This window comes from Cynoglossus semilaevis, chromosome 9 (genome assembly GCF_000523025.1).
Source record: "Cynoglossus semilaevis isolate Cse_v1.0 chromosome 9, Cse_v1.0, whole genome shotgun sequence".
Taxonomy (NCBI): domain Eukaryota; kingdom Metazoa; phylum Chordata; class Actinopteri; order Pleuronectiformes; family Cynoglossidae; genus Cynoglossus; species Cynoglossus semilaevis.
Window position 1 is genome coordinate 19,463,387 of NC_024315.1, and position 27,616 is coordinate 19,491,002.

At 38.9% G+C, this 27,616-nt stretch overlaps 4 protein-coding genes across 4 annotated transcripts in view; 1 reads left to right on the forward strand and 3 right to left on the reverse strand.

Annotated features, from left to right (window-relative positions):
- Positions 1–983: 983 nt before the first annotated feature.
- On the forward strand, positions 984–14,644 carry LOC103384355 (phosphatidylinositol 5-phosphate 4-kinase type-2 beta). Its single transcript, XM_008317848.3, has 10 exons — positions 984–1,630; positions 5,859–5,956; positions 8,986–9,082; positions 9,164–9,316; positions 9,524–9,670; positions 10,108–10,146; positions 10,454–10,567; positions 11,565–11,826; positions 12,785–12,888; positions 13,085–14,644. The coding sequence occupies exons 1-10, from the start codon at positions 1,487–1,489 to the stop codon at positions 13,163–13,165; spliced, it is 1,239 nt and encodes a 412-aa protein (XP_008316070.1). The 5' UTR covers positions 984–1,486; the 3' UTR covers positions 13,166–14,644.
- A 1,053-nt stretch (positions 14,645–15,697) lies between these two features.
- Positions 15,698–18,943, reverse strand: psmb3 (proteasome 20S subunit beta 3). The gene is made up of 6 exons (XM_008317849.3): positions 18,787–18,943; positions 17,743–17,927; positions 17,500–17,607; positions 16,237–16,414; positions 15,960–16,054; positions 15,698–15,858 (listed from the first exon to the last, which is right to left on the reverse strand). The coding sequence occupies exons 1-6, from the start codon at positions 18,787–18,789 to the stop codon at positions 15,810–15,812; spliced, it is 618 nt and encodes a 205-aa protein (XP_008316071.1). The 5' UTR covers positions 18,790–18,943; the 3' UTR covers positions 15,698–15,809.
- A 515-nt stretch (positions 18,944–19,458) lies between these two features.
- On the reverse strand, positions 19,459–22,718 carry cwc25 (CWC25 spliceosome associated protein homolog). Its single transcript, XM_008317850.2, has 9 exons — positions 22,544–22,718; positions 21,990–22,162; positions 21,626–21,862; positions 21,298–21,367; positions 21,070–21,200; positions 20,763–20,835; positions 20,277–20,497; positions 19,993–20,160; positions 19,459–19,898 (listed from the first exon to the last, which is right to left on the reverse strand). Exons 1-9 carry the CDS (start codon positions 22,559–22,561, stop codon positions 19,787–19,789), a joined length of 1,203 nt encoding a protein of 400 aa, XP_008316072.1. The 5' UTR covers positions 22,562–22,718; the 3' UTR covers positions 19,459–19,786.
- Positions 22,719–25,734: 3,016 nt separating this feature from the next.
- sp6 (Sp6 transcription factor) overlaps positions 25,735–27,616 on the reverse strand; it is an 8,352-nt gene continuing 6,470 nt past the window's right edge. The window contains exon 2 of the mRNA XM_008317851.2: positions 25,735–27,272. Coding sequence (XP_008316073.1) covers positions 26,225–27,148 — 924 coding nt within the window. The 5' untranslated portion in view covers positions 27,149–27,272 and the 3' untranslated portion in view covers positions 25,735–26,224. The remainder of the gene's footprint in view (positions 27,273–27,616) is intronic.

A 27,616-nucleotide genomic window follows, 5' to 3' on the forward strand; every position in this document is an offset into this window, starting at 1 on the left:
GGCCCTTTTACTTTGTAACAGGGGCCACTAGGTTTGTGCATTTTTTATTTAATTTTCATTTTTTCAGCAGTTTTATCATTCTCTTTGCTAAACTTCACATTTTCATTTTTTTACTGCGGTTTTATCATTCTCTTTGCTAAACTTCATTATTTGCTAAAGAAAAAACTCAAATCCCTTGTTTTGTAGTTCACTTGAAACATTATTTTCAGGCAAAATACAAGATTTACATTGATTGATTTGTTTCTCAGGTAAAGAAACGCTTTAAGAAAACATAAAACGTTGAGACAGAGGTCATGTATGATGGAAAATCACATTCCACAGTGATTCCACAATTGGCAGAATGACTGGCAACACGTTTGAGTTTCAATGCTTGGTATGAAAGTAGCATCCACCAAAGTTTTACAAGTAATGAAAGAAGAAAAAAAAAATTTCTAGTTCAATGACAATATTAATTTAACTAGATTACTGTGTAGGTGCCTGACAACAGGCCTGTCTACAAAAGGAGGACCCTGGAGAAACAGTTTAAGAACCAATGGTCTTANCACTCCTAGTAGGTACTCCGTATACTACATATACATTTTGAAGTTATGCTCCAGTTTGTTTCACTTGAGTGTGATTATGAGCACAAATAATGGCCGTAGAGGGCCAACATAACCGTGGTGCTTCATTGACCAGAAGGTTCAAGAATCATGCTTTTTGATTGGAGGTTCACCAGTCGAATCCTGACCTGGGCAGAACTGTGGAGAATTAAGCAACCAAACAACTTCCCTGCTCACCTACTTCAGAAACGTAACCGACTGATGAGTTAAATACAGCGGACAAGTTTAATAGTTTGAATTTATCCAGTAAAAAAAAAGCTGGTTCTTCGGCCAGAAAATGTCTATATCCGCTTCTGCCCTACATGTACAGTGTAAGAGGCAAAATACGATACATGTAAAACTCCCGAACACCTGCGAGTGACGCTGTTGTCTGTTTAGCGCAAAAGTGTCGGACGCCATCTTGAGGAGAGCCTGTGGACGCAGCTCATCAGCGGTAGTTGGCGGCGGTGAGTGACAACAATCTGAGGCGCATCATGACGGGACTTCTCACTTCCGATTAAAAGTGCTTCACAGCAACTTCGGGCTTTACGCGCTTCGGGGAAAGACGGGGAGTAGACAGCGTGAGCGGAAGGCTTTGGGTGGTTTGTTTTTTGGTGGGTTGTTTTTAAAATTAAGAGATAGACAGAGACTGCGCTGTAGCGGATGGCTGGTTAGCTGCTCCCTGGACTCCACCGCGGCCTGTTACCGAGGAAGGAAGGGTGGTGACGGCGCAAAATGCTCTACCGCTGACTCTACACTTATCCTACCCAGAGACTCGCAGCGAGTCGGACGACGACCATGATGCACTTATAGATTTTAAAAGACTCTTTTCTGTCAACATTTCGTTATTTTTCTTGTCGAGACTGAACGACAGCGAGGTTACCCCGAAAACTACCCCCGGCCGAGACATGTCATCCAACTGCACCAGCGCAGCGCCTGTCAGCGCGAGCAAAACCAAGACGAAAAAGAAGCATTTTATAGGACAAAAAGTGAAATTATTCCGCGCCAGCGAGCCCATTCTCAGCGTTTTAATGTGGGGAGTCAACCACACGGTGAGTAACATGTCTTAAATGCATTTGTATTTGTTTATGCTGCTGCTGTTTTGATTTGAGTTAGCATGTAAGTTAGCCTGTTAGCCTGACTTCTGTCAAAACAACTCTCGTGCTTTTATTGTTCTTGAAATGCGTTCAATTCACATCGTTTTCTCAATTGTCCAGTCGTGTGTTTGCTGTATAACGCATTGTTTCCCTCACATTCTGCAGCAGTTTCTTGCGGTGTTTCGTTGCTGCTGCAGAAGCTAACTGTACCTGTAGCATGTCTTCTGCAGAAATCACACTGCATGTGCTTTAAACTTTCCGAACAGTTATCCAGGGGATTGTGCATGTTTTGCATTTTTTGCTTTGACCTTTTGCGGCAGTTACACATAATGGATGATGAAAAGTTATGAGGTCGTGAGCTGCAGCAGCTCTTGGTTTTTGTTCGTGCAGGCGTGCGTGTGGTGGGAGGGGTCTGGCACAGGGAGCTTGAGCAGCAGGTTACTTTGATTTGTTATTTTTCAACTCTGAACTACGAAAAAAAGTCAGTTGCGGGACGTGCGGTAAGTTATGGCGACGAGGCAGCGAGAGTGTATAAAACAGTTTGACCTTAGATATAGGAGGTTTCAGTCATAAACTCACTCTGAATTCTGCACTCATCTTCTATATTCATTGCATCCATCCAGTTAGCAGCTTATCCTGTCATACCATTTCCTTATAAATAGAACAGAAAATATATCACGTTTACTTCTGGCTGCAGCCAGTTATTGCCATGAAAAGCTCAGTGGAGGTCAATTGCATTTTAATGTGTGTGCTATACTTAGTTGGTTATAGTTTTGTTAATTTGTGTCTATAAGAAATGTTTTTAAGCATCTAATAACCTAGAGATACACACACACACATTTATATATACATACATACATAGTAGTACTTGATTATGGTGAAAATCTAAATCATGATTATTTTTGATTCATATTGAAGTCAGTTATTCAAAATGATTATTCATTGGTTTGAGAGTTTGCTTTTATTTAACTTATGTATATGTATGCAAATACTAAATTAAAATAAGTATAAATAAAATTAAATAGTAATAATATAACAAACCACACTGCAGTCTAAAACAAACATTGATTGTATGATTAGTATGTGTTCACCTTAAACTGCATTTGTGCTAGTGCTCTGAAGCCAAGAAGAGTAACAACAAAATGCACCTTGAAACATGTCCAAACTTTTCCATTTAAAAAACAAAACAAAATTGCATATACTGTATAGTTATGTTGGGAATGAAAGGCTTTTACCCTCCAGCAAACGCGGAACACGCACCATAGAGAGTGGTATGTATCAGTATGTTAGGAGTTAAAATTGACAACATACTTTGCTCCGTTATTTAACTGAATACTTTCTGTACGGGCACCACTGCCTAAAAAAACGGCCTCTTCCCTCAAACTCTCTTTTAAATGTCATCATCAGATGTATGGCTGGATCGTGCAGCAGTATGTTTATTATTATTATTATTATTACTTTTATTTTAAATGTTATTGTCAAATGAGCTTGTTCCAGGTCCAAACAAGATCTTGGCAAGTAAACGTCAACCAGTCTGTTTACATGGTCTGGCTAAAGCTATGTTCACACAAAAAGCAAAAGAGATGAAAAAAAAAAAAAAAAAAATCTTGAAATGCCTGTATCTTGCATCTGATCAGTTGCCTCATTCCTCATACAAATGTGCCTGGACTTTTCTTTTAACAATTTTAACAAAAGACTTTTAAACCTTTGACAGATCATTCAAAGATGTGCTTTTGTTAGTGTACTTCATAACTCAACCCAGTTAATTAGTGGTTAAACAATGTTTAAAGGCCAAATTATAAAGTTTTTAGTTCCCTTATTGTGGTATTTTAGTGTTATACCTTTTAAGGCAGGCAAACAGTTTGGGTCTCACTCTGAACCCCTTTGATCAACATGGCAAAAAAAAAATGTTAGTAGAGTGGAAACTGTTTCATGTGCTTTGTAAAGGAGAGACTCCTGGGTATTAATTTTACCTTATTTGATATACTGTAGCTAGTTGTAGTTTCCATCCAAGGCCCATTACATTTGGCTTCTTAAAGTCTCGTTAAGTTCACTACAATGCGATCAGGTGTTGTTACTCTGATCTTTGATCTTTGATCGTTAGCATTAAGTGCTAAGTCTTATGCCGTCAATTTTCTACAGATGTCAACTACTTTATAGGTTCTATAAGGTAAGCACTTTGTTCAAGTTATAGGAGTGATTGCTATTATTGGGTCACATATTTTAACAGCAAAACAACATCAGTTTACAATCTCCTCCTAAATTCTTACAAAAGCATCAATTGTACATAAATAGAAATGATGGAAGCACCGAAATGAAAATTCTTGACTAAAACCGAAAAAATGAAACCAAGGCCAAAAACCAAAAGAGACAATCATTTTGCCAGTTATTAGCACAATTGCGCTTATGGCTATGACAGTGTACTAACCTCACTAAAATCATGGCATTGCAATTGGATAAATTAATATTATTGCATTAAAGAATAAATAAATTACAAAATTATGAACATATTTATTTAGCACATTCCATCAATGCACAATATAAAACCCCACTCATGCGTATATTAAATAATAACATACAGGCCTACTAGCCTGTATGTTATGATCGATATATAAGAAGTAATGATCGATATAAGAGACCTTAACTAATGACACTAATGCTAATGGAACATGGACCTTAATTTACAGCTGTACTAAATAATGGTTTGTTCTCACACAGAGAGATGTTTGCACTGACATTGACAATTCTGTGTGCGTCCAAGTCCTCTACGATTAACAGTGGCAACAGTAAAGGGGCTAATGAGACGCTGTCGTCTGCAGTACTGGGTATGACTGAACTTTGGAAGTGGTTGTGTGGGTGCAGCATGTGCAAGTACAGGCATGATGGTTGGAGATGTGGGTGGAAGCTGGTCTAAGACATCAAACAGACTTGTCATCAAAGCCTCTTCCTTCAGTCAGAAGCTGTGTGCATATGTAATCATGTCCTAGTTGTGGTGCAGTTGAGATGCAGGACTTGACTCCTTCGCACTGTCTTCTGGTGTTTCGGTGATATATCCTGTTTGATCCTTTGAATCAGAAACTGGGTTGAACTGACAGACGCATCAGAGAAATAACTGCCCCTTCTGATTTTTAACTGTATTTGACCGTTTCAGCCTGTGCTCTTTTAAAGATGTAAATATTACAGATGAACACCAACAGTGGCACGAACAGATGGTTTGTAGTGAAAAGAAATACTGGTCATTATACAAACCCTTATGTTGTTATGATGAAAAGGACGAAGAATATCCAGAGCTGTATTTTACTAAATCTTTATTACTTATGGCTACATAGTAGGGATGCACCAAATTTTCAGCTAGCGAAAATGGCCCTAAAGTACATTTTCGGTTTTCAGCCGAAAGACTTTTATAACCGAAACAACACGGCCAAAAAAGGAATTAGTTTAAGAGGTTATCATAATTCAAGCAAAAACCGCGGCTTGTCTGAAAGTACCAAGATGTCTGCTGTGTGGACGCATTTCAATATATCTGAGTACGTGTGTAATGCTGAAATTTCAAGAGAAAAGTACACCCATGGAGTCTGCCAGCATATGTTTCACTAAGATCTATTTGGATCCCCTGCACTCGGCGCGACTCTTCTTGAATTGTGTTGTAAAGATCATTACTTGGATGCGGGAATAAAGCACCACGCATGAGAAATGAGCCGGGCTGCGGTGGACGCGGAGAACCCGCTAGGAGACGGAGAAGCTTACGGTGCAGGTGCCCCCGTTGTATGATGAAGTTCTATGAGATCGCCCCTCCAGAGTCAGGCGGTTGTCACTATTTTTGTTCTGGATGGTCACCGTATTGTTGATTTGACGCTGTTCCGTGCGGAAGTGCGGATGATGTTTTGCATGGAGCGTGTGTGTTGCCTGTATCGATAAAAAAGGAGATAATAAAAGACTTCTTGACCACGAAAAAAAAAAAACGGAAAATGTGGTAAATTTGCAATTTAATCAATTTTTTATCATTGATTTTGAGATAAGATTTCAAAGTTTGAGTTGATCTGGAATATTTCTGTTGTTTTTTATTTTTTTTTTTAAATTCAGTCCTAAACAATAGTGAACTCTTCCTGTGTTTGTACTGATCAGATGTTCACCTCTTGCCTGGCTCCTCTCTAACCTCAAGTCTTCCAACTTTGCCCTGCAGATCAATGAATTAAGTAACGTGCCTGTACCTGTAATGCTGATGCCAGATGACTTTAAAGCCTACAGTAAAATCAAAGTGGACAACCATCTATTTAACAAGTGAGTAAATGACACTTTATACACCGTCAATGATGTTAGATGTTAGGTCTGTAGAGTTCATCACCTCTGCTCCCACTCTCTACACACAGTATGGGGGGTGGGGGGGAGGGGTTCAGGGGTCCACCAGAGGTCAGCAGTCTCACAGCTTCAGGGACAGCCTCGTAGTCCTCCCTCTGATGCTCTGTAACCGTCTCACTCTTATCTTCATTGAAGTAAAAGTGGCACATTAATGAATCTTAAACTAAAAAAAAAAAAATCATCCAAAAGGCGTTTAACCAATTATTCTGAGACTGCAGGCAACACTTTTTGCTCTCTAGCATCATGACCCAGCCAATGGCTAATTACCATCAGATCTGGCTCAAAAGTTCAGAAGATTTATGCTGACGTGATATCCATGACTTTCTAAATTGGTAGACACATCACAAACAATTTACCTTTAAATGTAAAATGTAGGGATGTGACAATTTGCATTGTGACGTGGTTAAAAATCAATACAAGTTTGTCACAATTTGCATTGGTTGAAATACAAAAATGAATTGCTTATCAAGGCATAAGGAGTAGGCTGCGTTAACTCAAAAAGTCACCAGTCATACCATGAAACTACACACTCTAGTACAGTAGGTGGCAGTATGTGCCTAAAACCGTTGGTTGTGACCTGCTTTTAAGCCAAAATGTTGAGGTGTTCAAACAAAAGGTGGGAAGCACATCTTCCACAGACACAATGTTTGAGAGTGTTTCTGTAATATTTAATATTTTGATACTCTTTTGTTGTTTAATGTATTGGCAGTTTGCAAGGTAAATAAGAGCAGATGAGGTTTACTTTTAACAAGAAGAGATAAATGGTGATGGTGCAGTATTTCTGTAAAACAAAATGTGCATTTTTCTGATATTTACGATAACAATTTCAGTTTATGAGATACACAAGTCCATTTCAGTTCTTAATGGTATTTTGCATAGTTATTAAACGTTTTGTGAACAACTAATTTTGAATCATATTGAGTTCAGTGTATGGTCACATCCTTAGTAAAATATAATGTAGACAAACATATCAAATTACATGTCTTTTTGCTCTATTTTTAATATTTCATTTTTAATTGCAAAGAAACCGTACTTAGAGTTTTTCCTGGAGCTTTCCTAAATGCAATTATATATTTTATTATAAAAAAAAATTGATAATAATAACTAAATTATTTTCAAAATAATTAATTGTCAAATGTCTAGAAGAGAAATCAAATGAACTGATAGTCACGCAGGAAGTCAGAACAGAATAGCCGAAAATGGCCCAAAAGTGCATTTTCGACCAAATTAGACTTTTATCACCGAAACAACACCGCTGAAACAGGAAGTTGTGATGACACAAGTAAAAACTGTCTGCTGTGTGGATGTATTTCAATATATCTGGGAAAGACCTACGGCTAGAGATTTGCAAAACGTGTAATGCTGAAATTTCAAGAGGGGGTGAAAAGTACACCGATAGAGTCTTTCACTGAGCTCTGTTCGGATCCCCTGTACCTGTCGTCACTGTACTTGAGCCGCATTATAAAAATCATTACTTGGAAGCGGTAATAAAGCAGCCCACACAAGAAATGATGCATTGCTGTTGCATCAATATTTTAAGCATGTGATGAAATGTGCAAAAATGCCCCCATTGGTTTCTTGGTAATTGCCAGACAAAGAGGTAGTCTTGGTCCCCATTGAAGCTTATTGTGTTTTGTCCTCACCAACTGTACTTATTGTATTTAAACAACTGCATCGTGGTTTGAGAACAGCCGGACATTTTTTGTAAACTGTAGGAAAACTTACGAGGGCACAAGTAAGTGATCGTAGAGACTGTTTGTCACCAGATTTTAGTGATTTTAGTTGAACACATTTGGCATGTGGTGGAACAGGAGAGTCGCAGGATGAGTGTACACCTGACAATTAGTCAGTCAGAATAGTAGGATTGGAATGGGACCCGTTTTTACCAACATTTCAGGATCAGCCTTTGGAATGGAATTGATGTGAAGTGATGTGTTGTCGTAACTCACCTTGGGTAATTTTGCTCCTAACATAAGACAGATCAATCATTTAAATTTATATTTTTTAATATTATATTTTTTTGGTTAGTACACATTGTAATGTTTTGGTCAAGTATCTACTTAAACAATGTTATAAAATGATGTCAGGAAAAACTAGAATAACGCTAGAAAGTGTCATGTTTAGTGGAAAACAAACATTTGGCTCGAGTTTTGTTTGTTGGCGATCTTGTTTTATTGATTGAAAGAGAGCGACCCAAAGGTGGAGCTGTGCTTAGAGGGCCATCTATTAGATAGATAGATAGATAGATGGATGGACAGATAGATGATAGATAGATAGATGGATAGATAGATGGATGGATGGATGGATGGATGGATAGATAGATGGATGGATGGATAGATGGATAGATGGCTAGCTGGATGATAGATAGATGGATGGGTGGATAGATAGATGGATGGATAGATAGATGGATGGATGGATGGATAGATAGATGGATGGATAGATGGATGGATGGATAGATGGATGGATAGATGGATGGATGGATAGATGGATAGATAGATGGATGGATGGATGGATAGATAGATGGATGGATGGATGGATAGATAGATGGATGGATAGATGGATGGATAGATGGATAGATAGATGGATGGATAAATGGATAGATAGATGGATAGATAGATAGCACTTTATTAACCCCTCGGGAGTTCCCTTTGGGGAATTTAGGATTTAGTGGAGAAGCCCAAGAGCCCTCCAGTAGAGGGATGATATTATTAATAATTGAAGAGAGTCGCTATTGAATTTCACTTCATAGACATGTACGTATATATATATATACTGATGTTAATTATGTGTCATTTGTGTTATGTGTTTTGTGTCATATTATTGGCTGTTTATGATGAAAAGATAAAAGCTAAAATACACACCCAATTTAGCCAACTTCCTCATTTGACATTAAAGAACCTCTGTGTTCATTGTTTTGTTTTTTGTTTTGTTTTTTTCCACTTCCCCCTCAGAGAAAACCTGCCCAGTCGCTTTAAGTTCAAAGAATACTGTCCCATGGTGTTCAGGAACCTGAGGGAGAGGTTCTGCATCGATGACCAGGACTACCAGGTCAGACACTGGCAAAGGACATAAGACTGTAAGCCACATGTAAGACTAGTAGATGGTAACAGAATATCTTGCCTATGTCAGAACTCTCTGACCAGGAGCGCCCCCCTCAACAGTGACTCCCAGGGTCGCTTCGGCAACCGATTCCTGTCCAGCTACGACCACCGCTTTGTAATCAAAACAGTGTCCAGTGAGGACATTGCTGAGATGCACAACATCTTAAAGAAATATCACCAGGTAGACGACCCTGCACCTCACCAACCTCTCACCCCACCCCCATCCGTCCACATTCAGTATTGATGAATAAGTTAGTAAGAAACAGTGTGAGTTATGCGAGTGTCTGGGACAGAGATGTTTGAGCCTCTGTTTGTCTTCTTTCTTAATCTTTACATTTCTCTCCTTAACTCTGTTCTCACCTCCTTCTCCTCCCTTGATTATCTCCAGTTTATAGTGGAGTGTCATGGCAACACACTACTGCCTCAGTTCCTTGGCATGTACAGACTAACGGTGGATGGGGTGGAAACGTACATGGTGGTAACTCGGAATGTATTCAGCCATCGCCTTACTGTACACCGCAAGTATGACCTGAAGGTAGGATCTGTGTGTTTATGGGTAGGGAGAAAACTGCTCTGGTAGATGCAAAAAAGTTTTAGCTTTTTTTTTTTCTTTAAAGTCAAGAAACAAACTGTACTGCTGTAAAACCTAATATCTGAGCTTTAAAGGCAAGAAACACACTGTACTGCTGTAAAACCTAATATCTGGCTCATGAACATGAACAACATTTTTGATTTGAGGTGAGGAATATTTCCATGCACATTTCCCCAATGTGTTTGGGGGAAAAAAAAGGCACATAAAGGGCAACAACATCTTTTAAAAACACCATCCATAGCATCTGCCAGTCTTCCTGCCAGTATACACTGGCAGAGAACAAGCTCAGCTTTCTTCACACTGACAGCTAAGCAGAGGACAGATGATAATAATTGTCTGGAACCGCTTTCTCTTAATTCTATTTCTGTCCTTGTTTATAGGGTTCTACGGTCTCTAGAGAAGCCAGCGACAAGGAGAAGGTGGGTTGTTTTTTTTTTTGCTGCATTACCAGCTGCTGACATGATGGAACAAAACCCTAAAGGCAAAACTGTCAAATGATGGTTACATTAAGTCCTCACACACGTGTGCTTGTGTGTTTGTATGTGGAGCCTTGTTTTAGTATCTGTCACTGCTGTCTCTCACTCAAGATCTCTATCTCTCTTTTGAGTCTTGTAATGTTTCAGTCATTATCAACATCACCGCTCCACCTGTGTTCACCTCTCAGTTGTCTGAGTAAATGGGACATTGCAACATCAAACACCTTCTCCCTCTTTTGTTTGTCTCCAGGCTAAAGAACTTCCCACGTTTAAAGACAATGACTTCCTGAATGAAGGGCAGAAGCTGCAAATAGGAGATGAAAACAAGAAGTACTTTTTGGAGAAGCTAAAACGAGATGTAGAGGTATTGGATTTATTAATGCTGTCAGAGGTGTTGTCTCACTGGGGTCCTCACAGTGTCCGTCTCTGCACTGTCCTAGAGTATTATCAATTTACCCTGTCAGGAAGTGCAGATGGTAATGAAGTCATTTCAAAACTCAAAATTAAAACCTACATTATTTACTCATTGTAATTACGTAACCATTTACTTTACGATTGTAAGTAACTATTCTAGTTTCCTTTATCTGCTCCGGTTTGTGGTTGGGGACCTAGGTAAACGTAGTCCCACTTTCCTCTTTCTAAATAAAAGAAGTTTAAAACAAAACTATGGACAGAATTCAGACTCACCCATTACTGTGCACAAGTCTGTGCTTGAGAAGTGGTTAAGAAAGCGGACTTGGGTCCGGAAGGCTTTGGGTTCGAGAACAACAGTTCTAGAAAAGAGGTCAAAAAAACTTACAACTCTGAGTTAACTTACTTTGAGATGAGAAATTCTGGTTCCACAACAGCCAACATCTGAATTAGTTCAAGCAACCGTGAGTATGTTCACTATGAGTTATGCATTTACACATCCACTTAATTTACCCTGATAAAATTAGAGGTACTAATGCAGGCCTGTGAACATTATGAGCACATATTTATGCGGTAAAAGTAACAGCAGCAGCAAAGGAGAGAGAGCAAATTATAGAGCTATCCAAGTCAACGCATATGTTTACATGCACTATTCGTTTGACTTAATATTGAATCATAAGATTGTAGCATATATTAAGGAATAGAAGTAGAAATAAAATCCGATTTTCATCTAGATGCAATCCAACAAGGAAAAAAGTGAACTCGGAAGCAACTAAAAAATAAAATATAAAACGTCATTCAAAAAAAAAAGTATGGCGCATTTTTCTATGATGTAATTGCACTGTCATTTAATTGACTACGAGGCTATTAAACAAAGTAAGAACTACTGGGAAGTAGTAGAACGCTCATGTTTACTGTTCTCCGCATCGTCTTCTTCTCCTCCTTCTTAGTTTTTGGCCACATTAAAGATCATGGACTACAGCCTCCTGGTGGGCATCCATGATGTGGAACGAGCAGAACAAGAGGAGATGGATGTGGAGGGAGCGGGGGAAGAGGAGGAGTATGAAAATGATGGCATGGGAGGGGGAGTGCACACCGGCTCCTTCGGAACACCACCCGACAGCCCTGGGAACCCGCTCAACTGCGGGGGGTTCTTCAGCCCCGGGGAGTTCGACCCCTCTGTAGACGTTTACGCAATCAAGAGCCACGACGGTGAGTCTTGTTTTTCTTGTGAAAACGTAGCTGTAAACAGCATCTACATGACTCTGACAGTTATTTATTTATTTATTTTTTTGGTTAAGATGTGAGTCATGTAAGTTTGAATCCTGTCCAACTGGTAATAGGTCTGTAATAGGCATTTTAATCATGCCGTCTAATTGGTATTAATTTGTCCATGGCCATAATAAAGACTGCTCTCATTTTTTCCTTTTTCTCTAAATACCCAGCCTTTCAGTTCCGCCACTAGGTGGTGCCTACCAGGAAACATTCATGTGTGCTTTGTTCTTTTTTCTTTTGTTTTGCTTTACAACTGAATAAAACTCTTCATAAAGAATTTAATTTATACACATGACACTTGCTGAACAATAGGGAGACATCATTGACGACAAAACTGCGCGCGAGAAGTGATCACCTGAGCACAAGAAACTATTGCATGGGCACGAGAAATTAGAAGCACTAATCTGGCTAGCCACTTGCAGCACAGTAAAACAATAACCACTGGGTTAGACCCGGCTACGGTGTCATGAACTATAGGGTATTTTTCAAAGCAACTGGACTATATTTTCATTTTCATTCTCTATTATTTCCCATATTCCACTTTTATGTTTGTCACCTTTCTTCTCTCTACTTTTGCGGTTGTTTGCACCAACTCTGTGATCAGTTTTGCCACTTTAGTGATTATTGTCTTGTTTTTATTATTGCATTTGTTTCATTGTTTTCAATTGTTAAGTTCTTTCTTTTTAGTTTTATTCTTAATTTCCCCAATGATTTCCCCTGGGGATCAATAAATCCAAACAAACCGCTTTCAAAAAAAGTCATTGAATATTAGCAGTTGGCTCATTTGAAAATCTGCAGATACTCATTGAAATGTTTCAAAATGTCGCCTTCATCACATCAGCAACTGGCTGCAAATCACAAGGACCTTTTCCACTGCATGTTTGTTCCCCACCAGGTGCGGTGAAGAAGGAGGTTTACTTCATGGCTATCATTGACATCCTCACCCACTACGATGCTAAGAAAAAAGCTGCACATGCTGCCAAAACTGTGAAACATGGGGTGAGTGCTATGGAACATAATGTGTTCAGAGGTTTCTGATTTCTGTTCATCTTACGATATCTATCTCTATGATAATCATCATAGAGATGAGTACTCTTGTTTTTGACACAAATGCCACCACTATGTGTAACTAAATAAACTGCTACTATTAATTATTTGTTTATTGTGTGAATTCCTTTTTTCATTTTTTTCCTAGGCGGGGGCTGAGATCTCAACAGTGAACCCAGAGCAGTACTCCAAACGATTCTACGAGTTCATGTCCAACATCCTATCATAGACTCATCTCCCATAATCCTCTGCTTCATCCTGGTCACAAATCCACACATGTATTTCTCTCCTCTCAGCTTGGTGTTGGGCCATCTTCTCCACCTCTGCCTTCAGGTCATTACATCCGATTAATACAAACCTTCCCGGGGGGTGGGGGGGGGTATGTTTTTGACCTTTTCCACCTACAACGGAAACACTTAGCACCATTGCCTGGTTCCTCTTTACTCACCAAAAAAAAAAAAAAAAAATAGCAGAAAGAGTGGCTAAATGAGTGTGGATAATCTCCCTGTCTTCTGTTATTCAGTTCTTCTACTTCCACTCGTTCTCAGCCACCGTGTTCCCTCACGCCAGCACGGACACTGTCTAACTAATGCCTTTAGTGTCAGCTTCAGCAGTTAACAGTCTGTTAATACAGTCTCTCCAGTTCCTGTCAACATTGGTGTTATCCTTATCCTCTTATCATTTTCTATAACACACTCGGCCTGTCACTTTGTCCAGGAAAAATGTTTAAAAAAAAAAAAAAAAAAAAAAAAAATTCACATGTCTGACACATCCTGAGTCACCTCTGCTGCTGTTTGCCCTAAAAGAATGTACTAGTCGGGGCCAAAATAATGACAGAACTCCTGTTTGTGCTTACTGTGAAAACACAGTCAGTAGTCAACATGGAACTTAAGTTTGAAAGCAGGAAATTATTTTGAAATTTTTTTTTTTTTGAGTATTTATTTTCTACCACATAAAAGACTTCAGATTGAGTCCTAACAGCAGAGTTGTATCCTGGTCGTCTTGTGCTGAAGTCGAAACATGAAATCTGAGGTAGAGTTTTTTTTTTTTTTTTTATTCCCTGAAACCCAGTTAAATGTGGTTTTTACTGTCAAAAGTACACTTTTAGCTTCACATTGGAACATTTTCAGTCAAAAAGAGAAAGCCCTATTGCGCACACACACAGAGGTCCATTTGCATGACAAGCCCTTTGACAGACGCCACCAGGCTTTTCTCTGTTCTAATCAAGTTCAAATCTGAAAAATCTGGGAGGAAAGTGGAACATCCATCTGTAATGGTGTAGGTAAACGAATGCAATATCAAAAATGCATGGCTGATGTGTGACGTGAGACCCCCCCAACCGTAAGTTGAAACATCAAACACCTGAAACCTAGCATCCAAGTGTTATGACAATAACAAAATATTACAAAAAAAAAAATAAAAAAATATATATATAATTGGTGTTCGAATGTTACGTTGCCATATTTTTGAGTATCTTGGTGGAGGTCAGTCTAACAGAAATGAATAAAAAAAAAAAAAACAGTAAAAAGGGGAATTCTACAACAAATACTTTTGTGACCATAAGGATCATTTTTATATCTTGTTTACATTAATGTAGCAACTTTTGTGTTTGTTTACAGTATTGTTTTGTTACCAACAGACATGAGAGAAGAAAAAAAAAAGGTTACTTGAAAATGAACGATTGCATATTAAAGGGAGTTTTATCTTGTCTTCCTTGTTTGGATGTTTATTACTAAGAACCTTCTCCTGACTTACCTCCAACAGGATGTTGTTGATTGTCAGTTTCTCTTTTACACTGCTACATTCAAACATGACGTGCTAATCACGTCATCAGAACAGTACTAGAATACACGGGACCAGACTCGATGTCACGGTTACTCAACCGTCACGATTGGTTGCGATATAAAGTGCTACGGTTAATTGATCATAACGTTTCCCGAATAGCTCCAAAAAATATTATGCTGTTGAATTAGTTTGAGCACAACTCAAACCGAATGAAAACAGTTAAAGTTAACAGTGTTGCTTGTGTTAGATTGTTGTTCCACTACTGAAGATGTGTCTTACAGGAAGATAGTCAATTTATAAAAACAACCAACTAATCAGGAAAAGCCATAGTCCAGTAAGCCCCCCCCCCCATCCCTTACCTCAGCCCTTTTCCATACCCTGAAGGTAAGTATAAGGATGACCCCCAATAATTCCCCTGCACATATAAATTAGATTAAATAAAAAAAATGAACTTTAACATACGGTATACTGTAGATTACAATTGATAACTTAAATAATTTAAACAATTCACCTGGGGGATTCATTTTAATTTATTACCTATGATTAATAACTTTAAAACCTAAAAGGAATGTCATGTAATTTTTCACATCGATAGTGTTATGATGATGATGTTAAGAGCACCACTTAAAAAAAAAAAAGTGTCTTATCTTTTGTTTTTCAACTGTGTTGTTGCTGTTCCTGTTGTGGGCTTCCTCTTCCATTGTCCCCTCCTCCCCTTGCAAAATTGTTGCAGTTTGAACTTTTAGCTAGAGCTGTCACGGCACACAACGAAATGTGACCTCTGCATTTAACCCATCACCAAAGTGAACCGTGTGTAGGGGATGTTGCCATGCTCAGTGCACCTCAGTGGTAACTTGGCAGCTGATGGATTCGAACCTACAACCTTCCGGACCCAAGTCCAACCACTAAGCCACCACTGCCCCCTAGCCCTACTTTAATCCATAATTCTAAAAGTTGAAATGACCCAAGACAAGTGCCGATGTTTAAACCTAAGCTAATTTATTGAACAATAAGAAAGAGAGGAATAAACATTGTTGATTACTTTTATACAAAACATCTTTGTTGGTTCATTGTGGGGGGAAAGGGCCCTAATCCATCCTGGCCTTGAGGGTTCTTGTTGTAACCTTGTCTTTCTCACTGACATGGGGGGAAAAAAAAGAGAAGGGAAGAAAATGAGTAGAAATTTTCAGAGTGCTTTTTTAGTCTGTACCTCATGTTGTAGTCATTCATTTACTTACATAACGTGGACAACAACACCCATGCCGGAAACAGCATCCCTGTCTACAGCGTTAAGCATTGCCTGGGAGATGGTTTCAAACAGATCATCTGGTTCCTGTAAGAAGAAAGATTTTTATCAAACATCTGCGGTTAGAACAACCGTAAGTCAAAGTACTGTATATCTCGCATATTGTGAAAAAAAAAGGTCACATATTTAACATTTAGCCTCTTTGACAAAATACTACGTTCCGAAAGATAAATATACTGTATATACACGACATTCTGCAGACTTCTTACCATGTTTGGCTCCCACAAAGATTCACACATGCCGTACATCTGCTCTGCACAGGTGCCACTCACAACAAAGTCCTCTGTCACCATGGGGCAGCCAATCAAATCCAAGGAGCAGATGAAGGGTTCAAAGGTTTTGGGGTCCAACCCAGCAATGACAGGCTCGATGTAGTATGGCCCAAACCTGAGCAGGTAGGTCATGACCCAGGGACACAAGTTAGCATTGAAGTGAAAGGTTATGGGGATTTTGTGTTACTGGAGAGTTAGTTCACTGGGGTAACCAGCAGGTGGGGCCCCAAGTCCAGATTACAAGACCAGACACATTGATATTTTTCTACTTTGATAGATTTGTTATTGCAGTTTCAAAGAGTTTCCTTTTATCAATCTTAATAACATGTGTTAACTTATCTTTTTTTTTTTAACTTATTTTTATAAACTTATTTAAGATATCTCTACCATAATTTCTATCAATCATCATGTTGCTGCAATTAAAAAAAACAAATAAATAAAATTCAAAACTAGTGAATAAAGAGCAAACACTCAACAATCACGCCCCATCACTGTGGGGAAAAACCGTAAAATGGTTGAAATATTCCCTAAAAAATGTGTCTTTATTCAAGCTTATTCACGCTTTTTAAGCATTAAATAAATGATGACTGCAACAGATTTTCTTGCCAGGTCATTAAACATCAAGTTTGACAGCAAGGGTCACATGCTTTAAATTTGATAGAAAACCTTTGGTTACCATGACTGTAGCTTGACATGCGATTTATGTAGAATTAAATAAAAAAATCAACCTAGATTAAGCCAACACCTTACTTTCAAAAGACATCAACAAAGTTTCCCCAATACGTTTACGTCTTTTTTTCTCAATTATTTTCTGTCATTTGCTGCCCCTTGGGGACAGAAATGTTTTCACACCTCCCCTTGGGGACAAATGTTTTTACGACCCACGCCCTGTAAACTGAAATACTACTGCGAACCTACATGTATATTTTTATCTGTACAAACCTAGTGACTGGAGGCTTGTTATCATTCAAGCATTACAGCAGTGGTATATTCCATATTATATTATTCCATTGGAGTACATTGTAAAATGTTCCATGTTTGATTCGTTTTGTTTTCCCTTGGGTGAGTCCTTCCACTTATCTGTTTTACTGTACCGAAATGTCTTCCCAATTGCTGAGACACACTTTCTACCTTTATCCAGTTTTGTTTTCTTTGACTATCCACAGATATATCAAAAACATTTCGACAACACTGACTCACCTCCTTTCATATAACAGGTTAGAAACCATGCTCATAAACGTCTTAGGCTTGATCTGGCGACCCTCCTTCAGCTCATAAAGGTTCAGTCTGAATTTTAGTCTCTGGGCTCTGAATAAAGATGCAAATACAAATTTCACAGACGGAAAAAAGTCAGTGTAACAAGAAGTCTTCACGTTTCTGCCGTTTTTGTCCTTAAATATTACCGTCATTAGTCTACTAAAGTTGGTATCATTTCACACTTACACTGTCTGAACATCAGTGGCCAGTCCTGCCAGCCCAATATACAGTCTATCTCCCATTGGGAAGACCTTTTGGAAATCTGTGGTAACCATCTGAGCCTGAATACCGTATCTTCGGTCTGCTGCTATTGCCACACAGTCCTTCCCCCTCATTGCCATGACGGCACCACCATTATATGACATGATAGACTGTGGAAAAAGAAGAGACACAGACAGGGAGTTATTGTTAGCAAACATGTGACCACTCTTGGGGTAACCTTTATTTCTCTACTGGCTTCTTCCAAATGCTTTCTATTAAAACACTTCAGGTTTCATACTAGGCTAGATTTGTTATACTGTATACCTGTCTTGAGTTTTTAATGTGATGTAGTAGTTCTTCTCAATGTGAAAGTGATTTATTTGTCGTTGCTTTTAAGCTATCACCATAAGGAGCATGGTGCAGCTCTCGGGGGGCAGTGGCTGGGGATGGTACCATGCTCAGTGCACCTCAGTGGCACCTTGGAGGCTAGTGGATTTGAACCTGCAACGTGCACTTAGTAGTTACTTCTGCCTGCCTGATATTAGACTAGTTTGTTCACAGGTGACAGTTAGCTTATCATTTGACGGTCTTGTGACAGTTTGTTTAAAATGACAAGTTGTAACGGTTTGGATTAAACTGCCAGCAGAGAACTGACCAAGTGAATTTCAGGTAAGTTGAAACCATAAAGACAAGTGGTGTTAGTGTAGTAGTTTTTTTTTTTAAGTTAGCTCTTTCGCTAAATATGCTAATTACTCAGCTTTTCGACCAGAAGAGGCTAACGTTACAACGCATTTTCTGTAATTTACTAAAACGTAACGTAGAATATCTGACTAAACTGTAAAAAGTAAAAGTTAATTGTAAAACACTGTACAAGTAAAATTTCCATCTATTATCTTTAACTTAAAAAAGAAAAGACCCAACGCGAAGGCTAACATCATTAGCATAACCGTGCTAATCAAACTAAGACTATAAAACGAATTGTAAATACATTTTCGACAGTGGATATATTTTTTAAAACAACGTTCTTACCATTGTGAATATGTGACGATGTTTTCCCCACTCGGCAGTCAAATATAATCTTAAATATCGCCTGTCTTACAGAGGCAGGATTGTCTTCCCACAGTGACTACACGATTTGGAAACAGACGCGTCGTACAATCATGATCGTTGTTACGTCACGCGTTATGCAGCGCCTATTGGCTGATGGAACGTTGTTCAACGCGTCAGCATAACATTATTGGGGAATATTGCAAGGCGGCATAACGTGCGTGTATAGTTTGATTGAGGCGTGTGAAACTGAAATTAAAGCCGGGCTCAGCTCAGTTCTCTTAAATAAGAAAAACAAACAAAGTTTTCCGTTGCAAATTGCCATTTTCATGCAGCTATTCGGGGCAGCACATTGCATTATAGATATTATGTTTGTGTTATTTGTATAGTATTAAATGAAATCCACATATTTGAATGCAGAGAAATCCAGTTAAAGAAGCCAACATAAATAGACAAATCAAACATATATAACAAATGCTCAGGTAAACTAATTCAAATTGCAAAATACTGTAAAAAATAAAAATTGGAATGCACAGATTTTTTCATCTAGTAATCTTGTATTGCTTAAATTGAGGTTATGCCTATTTGTATGAAATATAAACTTATAATGTAACTAACGAGAAACCTTTGATACAAAAATACTTTGATAGTGCATTGCCTGAAGAGTGCTTGTGCATATTTCTTTTAATTGAAAAGGGAAAACAATTTTATTAAGATAATTAAATGAGTCAATTAAATTGACTCACAGTGACAACAGGTATCTAAAACATTTCTTAGAGGTCATATGTTACATCATCATCAATACCTCAACATTTGAGGAATGCTCACGCACAGACAGAGATGGTTACAACAAATAGGAGGCAAGACAAGTTTCCATGACTGAAATGGCGACAGTTGTATGACACTGTCTAGTTAGAGCCTTAATCGGATCAGGAAAGGTTGTACATTTTTTTTCCCACATGGTAGTAAATATCTCCTGTTCTCATCTCTTCATAAAGTTGTCCAGAGCAGCTGGTGTTCTCTGAATGGAGTGGATTTTCCTCTTCACCCTGTCCTCCAAGGAAGAGCTGGAAGCACTTTGCAACTTCATGTCACTGCAAAAAAAAGGTAAGTGTTTTTCACTCTTCCCTGTGTATTAGACATACCATCAAAGTGCAGAATTGTCACATGATGTTTCTAAACACTTACTGAATAAATCCAGCATGTGGCTCGTGCTTGGTGTTCTGTTCCCTCTGCCTCTCCTGCTCATCTTGCTTCTTGTACCGCTTCACATTGTTCTCCCTATCTTCATCCCTCTGCTTGGCCTCATCCATCATCTCCCGTCTCCTTCGCTCCAGTTCTTCTGCAGAGAGCTTTCTGCATCAGAAGAAACATCCAAAAGATAAAATGGAAATAATACAGTGAAAAAAAACTTGTTGATCATAAAAACATCACCATCACCAACATTAAACCAACACCAAATGTAGACATACTTTGACACATTATTTGTCTGTCTCGGTTTATGCCTTGGCTCCAAACTGGTGGCTTTGGTCTCAGTCTTCCTCTCATATCTGTGCCCAGCGGAAGAGGAATGGTGATTGAGTCTGTGGTTCCTGCGGGGGGATCGAGATCTGGATCTAGTGCGACTCCTTTCTCGGTGCCTTGAGTGGCTGGAGTGAGTTGAAGAGGACCAGTGATGTCGAACACCTGGTAGCTGGTAAAAAGCGAAGAAATGGCTTTGGGTTTTTTTTTTTTTTTTTTTTAACTTAGAACTTAAAAAAACAGAAACAGAGAAGCAGCCTTGAAATGCACTTAGAACTTAGAAAAACAGTAACAGAGAAGCAGCCTTGAAATGCACTTTCAAATGCACGGAAAAAAGGCTGACCAAACATATTAGGTCAAATGTTAGTAAACATTACACACATAGCCAGTATTTAATCATGTTATGCAGTTATGTTAGACTTATGCTTCTGACTGACCTGTAGGCCGTAGCCAGAGGGATGATGAGAACGAGACCTGGCTTCTGTTGAAAAAACATCCTGTGACGGTAACCTAGAAAACATGCAAGGCAATAGCAATTAATTTTGAGCACACGAGATGTATGTCACACTTGTTAACAGTTGTTGATTACACAGCAGAATTTAGGGTCTGGTTAACTTACAAAACCTAAACTGTAATTAAGGCTTATTTTCATATACATTAGCCTTTTAATGGACCACTCAGAGAGATCCTTCAGAAGCACAAAAGCAAAGCATCATTGTCTTCAACTTTTTACAAATGACATACTTGTGTTTTCTCTCATCTTCCTCATCTGAACTCAGGATCTTTTTATGTTTCTTCTCTCTGCTTCTCTCTTTGTCTTTCTTTTCTTTCTTCCTCTTTTTTTTCTTGTCTTTCTTTTCAAGATTCTGGCGCAGCTGTAAGAAAAGCAACATAATTCTAAACATATATAAACATATTTTTTTAAGAAATTAAAACATCACTACAAAGATAAATGCCAATCAGAAATCCTACCATTTCTTTGATCCTCTTCATCTTTACAGGATTAGTCAAGACTTCCTTCTTCTTTGCTTCTTCTAGTTTTCTAATGTAGGGAATGTAATGTATAAAGTTTCAGTAAGTGAAAACTGTTGTTCAATACACAACACAAGGAGCATTGTTAATTTTGATTGAGGCACTACAATAAAGAATTGAAGAGAAAAAAGTCTGGGTTTAAACATAAGCAACTATTGAAGTCAATTTCATTAGAACAGTTTTTCTTCCAATTATAAAAAGTTCTTTATGCTTTTTGTGACTTACTGGCAGGGAATTCAATCTACTACTTAGATGACAAAAGTCCTACCTAATTTCAAAAAGAGGATCTTCCCTGATCTTTGCAGCTAGGTCAAGGTTGGAGGCAGGTGTGACAGGGTTGAAAATGGATCCTGGTAGTAAGCCAGTCTCTGATGATGGGCCACTTTCCTGCTCCTCGTATTGGTCGGTGATCTGTTTGTCAATTGGGCGCCCAAGTAGATACTCATCTCTGGACACCTGACCAACAGGTCCCTGATACATCCAGTCTAGACGATCATCTTTCTTTCTGCCATCACACAAATAAAAATGTTAATATTTCCATTCTTACTTTAATCGAATGTAAAACAACAACAACAACAACAACAAAACCCAAAAACATTTTCTAGATGACACAGGGAGTGGGAAGAACTAACTTGATGGCCCCAGATTCTTCTGCATATTTGGTAATTTCTTCTCTGGCTCGTTCCTCTTTGAGTTGCTTCTGCAGCTCTTCGATCTTCTTACGTTCAGCGTCATGTTTCTGCTCTGCTTTCCAAACACGCTCAATGTTTTTCATAGTCTGGGGATGCCAGCTCTTTTTCAAATTCTGTCAGAAAAAAAAGGGTATGGACCGTAAGCAATACTTCTGAGATCCTTAAAACCTTTACACGACCTTTTAATGTCAAACAATATAACCACGTGTTTGAAACTACAACAATTTTAACACGTTTAAAATGAGATTTTGAGAAAAGCGACACCTGTTTGGTGGTACTTGTTGTAACAAGAGAATAGAAATTAAGGTTTATGTTTAAGTACGTAAGAAATATAAACAACATTTTAGTAAAACAACAATTACAAATCAACTCAGTGTTTATTTATTGATTTGTATGTGTGGTGGCAACCCCCGAAAAAAAGGGACAAAGCCGAAAGAAAAAGAAGTACGTGTAAAGTACGTTTTTTTGTCGTGCAAGTTAATATCCACACTTACCAGATCTCCGCCCCCCATTTTAATAAGAGTTTGGACCCAACGTTAGAAAATGAACTTTAAAAAGCACCAAATTTAAAACGTTATGGAACGACTAATAACGAATAGTGTTGTAGATTAGCCGCTAGCTTGAAAATAAAAGCTACTATAGCATTATTGCGCATTTCCTGTGACCTAAAATCCGTTTCCGGTTTCAGTGTAAGGCCTTTAAGCGTGCGCTATCGATATTACAAAATAAAATAAAAATATATATTTTTTTTTACCATTAAACCCAGCCATATGCTTTTATAATAAAAACGAAGAAATATAATAAAATATAAAATAACAAGACGTGATTATACAAAGATTCAGAAACGAAATATGGAAAGGAGACTTTACTACTTTTTAAAAAAAGTATTTTATGGTCTTTATTGTCATTGTAACACGAGGATACAACTAAACTGAGCCTCTGCTTTTAACCCCAATGTTCAAGGGAGTGTATTTGTTTTCCTGTCATTTAGACAACTAATGTAACCAATAACACTACTAATATTACCGCTACTACTAATAATTATAATAAAATCTATAATCACCACCAACATTAGGGTTGTCAACTGTCCTAGGTTGGACCGGCCGCCCCGTATTTCGATCATGACGATTGTGTCCCGTTTTCCTCTCTCACTTTAATTTCATGAAAATGTGACACCTTTTATTCTAGTTTGCTTGCAAAAAAAGTACTATCTACACTGTCCGTTGTTTAACAACACCAATAATGTACGAGCATATACAGAACAGTGCCATGCTCTGTCATATTTTGGTGCTGAATATGACAGAGTGTGGCAATGTCTGAGAGAGAGAGAGAGAGAGAGAGAGAGAGAGAGAGAGAGAGGTAGTCATCTGACAGGTGTTCAACTGCTGTAATCCCTGCAGTAAAAGCATAAATTAATATGCACTGAGTCTAAGGCAGACGTGGGCAAACTTTTTGACTCGCGGGCCACAATGGGTCCTAAAATCTAACGGGGGCCGGGTCAGGAACAGACAGATGGAGTGTTCTTATGAACTAAAACAGATGACATGTTAAAGTCAGTCAGTAAAGGCTAAAATGCTATAATGCTTTCGGTCTTGTCTATGCCATCTATTGCGGAAATGCAGGCATTGCAGGGGAAAAGCGGAAATATGGAAAAATAGAAATTAATAATATCATTTGGAAAGGTTTGGTGGGCTGGATTAAAAAGCCAAATGGGCCGCATCCAGCCCACGGGCTGTAGTTTGCTTATGCCTGGAGAAAACAGAGGCTTTGCATGAGCTGTTTTACACAAACATGCAAGAGGACCACGTTCATGGACCCATGTCATTTGTTTTATGGTTATGGTTAGGCGCCTTTAGAATAAATTCAATTTCGTTGTACCACCCTGTTACAATGACAATAATGGCTATTCTATTCTATCTATTCTTTAGAGGGATGGTGGTCCAAAATGACATTCAAATGAAAGAAAGTAGAGAATATGTAATAAATGAAGACTAAATTTGGCCTGGGTGACCTTCAGCTACACCCAAGTGTCCCATATTTTCAGACTCAACTGACTCAATATTAATAAATTGAGATAAATCTCTAGTAGGAGCACAGATAGACAAACACAGAATGCTTTGATTTTATTTATTCAAGAACAACAATAGATTAAATACAACGTTTCTACACCATGATATTTAAATAATTAGAACATTTGGCCGCACTTATTACAATTTCCAAAACTAAAACATCTACTACAGTTGTAATTTAAAAAAAAACAAAAAAAAAAAACACAGTTGTAATTAAAAAACAAACAAAAACAAAACAGTTTTGTTCTACTGACCACAACAAACGATCATATAACCAGTCTATCTAAAATAACATCTACAAAGATATTACACCTATAATAAAAATAATGTTGTAGCAGTAATGTGTGTTTAACAACTGTTTGCTACAAAACTATCGTGTGTATAGAGCAGATTATTTAAATAAGTTATGCAGCTCAACTGATTCTACGGAACGCATCATTGATTTATGATAGAGTTTTTAGAATACACATTAAACTAAAGGTCTGTGGGACACAACTAGTCCCAAGTACAACTCTATTTGGCCCTTGGTATAATATGCATATATTAGTAAAGCTAGAACCACCAGATTACATTGCAATCGCTGTTGCATTATCCTTTCAATTGTGACCTGCACAAAAAACAAGACCGTTTTTATCAGATATTGTAATTGTTATTAGCCACTCTATATTTTTTTACTGGGATAATTCTTTGGTCAACTGTTAGGTTTAAAAAAAAAAAAATTCAGTTAGCTTTTGGTGCCCTTAACTTTTTTTTTAGCTAGATCATCTTAGCAATATTTAATTAAATATGCAACAGGACATAGTAAAAAAATTCGAAGGAATTATTGGGGCAAGTTTACATGTTTCTCATTTCTAATGTCTGAAAATGCATTAAAATGCAAATGCATGTCAAAATCACCCAGGCCATTCCAGGATTTGACCAGTATGGGGCAGCAGAAAACGTTTTTTTTTTTTTTTTCATTTATAATGTTGTTCAATACAAACATTGGCTCATGACACATCCAGCAGAAACTGAGCATATATCAATATTGACTGACATGAAGTCAGTGTGATTTTTTTCAGCTATTTAGCTGCTGTTCAAAGAAACCAACTGTGTTCACTATATTTATCTTACTTTGTTAGTTTAAGTTATGGCTAATGTGCCCACCGTAGCTTTATCAGTGCGGGCTTGTGTTGATACAAATTGTGTTTTAAAATAACAGGAGATGGCAACAGGCCAGTGACTTTCAAACTGTCTAAATAAGTGCAGTCATGCTGGTACTGCATATATTCTCATCGCAGGGACTGATGATGTAATGTAGTTGTGCTTTGTGCTGGAAGTTTCATTCATCACCAGTTGCTTGAAGTGATGACAGGGTGGATCTGTGGAAAATGTGTTTATCCCAGATATGGTTGTTGTCATCAGCATGTCTCAACAGAAACCAGGATTCAATTCAAAGAGGCAGCATTTCCTCTCCGAGTAGAATTTCGTCGTCCTGTTCTTACCTAACAGCAGATATTGCTTCCAGCTGCAGGAGCCGCATTGATATTATATTATTATATTATATTATATTATATTATATTATATTATATTATACTATTCTCACAGGACAATAACACAGCATAGTGATAGTGTCTTTGCTCTTACTTTGTTTTACGTAACACTTACTCACGCGCCAGTAAACACACGCCCAATTCAGTGGCACCATGTAAACAACTATTGACTTCTTGAAAAAAAAAAAAAAAGGTTGTTGTAAACGCTGTCGTTTTTAATTCCAGTGTGTCAACACATAGTCGCTCAGTAGGCTGCTGCACTACAACAAAAGTCAATCTGAAACAGAGAAAGTAAGATATCGTCACTGTCTGCTTGGAACTGTTTCAGTTCACAGTACAGTGACACGATGTACAACTTCAGCACGGTGTTCTGCCCTTTCCTCACTTTTCCCTTAATGAGCTTAGACGATGTATGCATCTTCGTCCAGTTGATAACCCTACAGGACAGTGGACGTTCAGTTCCATCCAAACTTCATGGTCTAGAGGCGTAAAGACGTCTTCCTTTTCTCTATTCCGTTGAAAATCTACGACACATCTACGGCGTTAACTGCAAACCAATGGTTAACAGGTGAAATTAGCCCGAATGCCCCATCACACTGGAGACTTCTGGTTCATTCTCACATTTAAGCTTCATCTGTGACTCCGGGGTGTCAGACACAGACATGTTTGAAGAGGACTGAGAGGGATTGGAGGCTTCAAAGCCCTTGTCCATGACATCTCCGTTCACCCTCTCCTCCCCAAGTCCTGGTGGGGACTCATGTGTACGCATGTGCTTTGCCAGATGGTCGTTGCGCATAAAGACTCTTGGGCACAAAGCACAGCTAAACTTCTTGGCTCCGGTGTGGGTCTGCAAGTGGCGCTGCAGTTCGTCGGAGCGTGTGAATCTCTTCCCGCAGAAGAGCCAGTTGCAGACGAATGGCCGGTCGCCGCTGTGCCATCGTAGGTGTGCCTTCAGGTGTGACGTCTTGGCGTAGGCCTTTCCACACCCTGGAATATGACAGTTGTGCATGTGTTTCCTCCTGCTGTCGTCGGTGCTCTGACCCAATTGTTCGGCATGCACACAATTTGGGCAGCGACACACGGCCTGACCGGCGCCTCTGGAAGAAGAGCGGCGCTGAGGTTTTGGACGGGCAGAGACGGAGGTTTCCGGAGGTTCCTCCAGGGAAAATGACTCCTGCGGCAGCATTTCTGGGGCAAGTGGTTCCATCTTGAAGCTATCCTGGGGGAAGAGGTGAGGTGAGTGTGTAGGCTGAACATGTTGAGCAGAGGGCAGGGTGCACAGCTGCGGGTCAGAGCTGTAAGCCCCTAATGAGGGCTGCAAACCCATGGATGTCCCTGGATTCACTCCAGGCAGACCTACACCCTGGCCTGTCTGCAGATCTATCCAGCTCCCGGCTTGGACATCTCTGTGAAGGTCCCACCAGGGGGGGATGTTCATGTCCTCTGCATTGCCACTTGGAGGGGCTGTCCGTAGCCAGGGCTCGTATGGATGTGCCATGTCAGTAGCTGATGCTGATGCAAAATAATGGACGAGACTGACACTTCCAAGCGTTGTGCGTTGTGCTGTGGGTTTGGTTGCGAAGATCACCACATGTTCAGAAAGACTGTTTCTTTGGAAAGCCCTGCAAGGGGAAAAAAAAAGAGAACATCTGTTATGTTTAAATATTTTATATGTCATTTTTCTTCTTTTTTTTTTTGAAAGACGAAAAGTTTTAAAAGTAGCTTCCGATCTGAATGATTCCCCTCTGCATCGTTTAGCTACCCAAAACTGACTCCGTCCCCTTCAACACCGTGGATACTGCAGTTCTTACACTGCATGGTTGTCGAGTCAGAAGGAGTGGGGGGGGGGGTACAGACGTGTCCAGGCAGAAGCCTGCCACATGTATCTGTTGCCAGGTACTTCCCACGGAGGACAGTTAAAGCTAGGCGCATAGAAAACAACATCTTTGAGCCTGAGCAGAGGCAG

Bases quoted from the DNA above. Each gene is read 5' to 3' on its own strand.
- cwc25 (XM_008317850.2), bottom strand. The intron at 21,863-21,989 runs GTTAGTTCTTCC...GTGTGATGGCAG, and splicing joins GAAGAATCTGGGGCCATCAA to AAAGAAAGATGATCGTCTAG. The intron at 20,161-20,276 runs GTATGTCTACAT...CTTCTGATGCAG, and splicing joins CAGACAAATAATGTGTCAAA to AAAGCTCTCTGCAGAAGAAC.
- psmb3 (XM_008317849.3), bottom strand. The intron at 16,415-17,499 runs GTGAGTCAGTGT...CTACCTGCTCAG, and splicing joins AACCTGTTATATGAAAGGAG to GTTTGGGCCATACTACATCG. The intron at 15,859-15,959 runs GTAAGTAAATGA...CCCCCATGTCAG, and splicing joins GGTGTTGTTGTCCACGTTAT to TGAGAAAGACAAGGTTACAA.
- LOC103384355 (XM_008317848.3), top strand. From the start codon at position 1,487: ATGTCATCCAACTGCACCAGCGCAGCGCCTGTCAGCGCGAGCAAAACC. The intron at 10,147-10,453 runs GTGGGTTGTTTT...GTTTGTCTCCAG, and splicing joins AAGCCAGCGACAAGGAGAAG to GCTAAAGAACTTCCCACGTT. The intron at 11,827-12,784 runs GTGAGTCTTGTT...GTTCCCCACCAG, and splicing joins CGCAATCAAGAGCCACGACG to GTGCGGTGAAGAAGGAGGTT.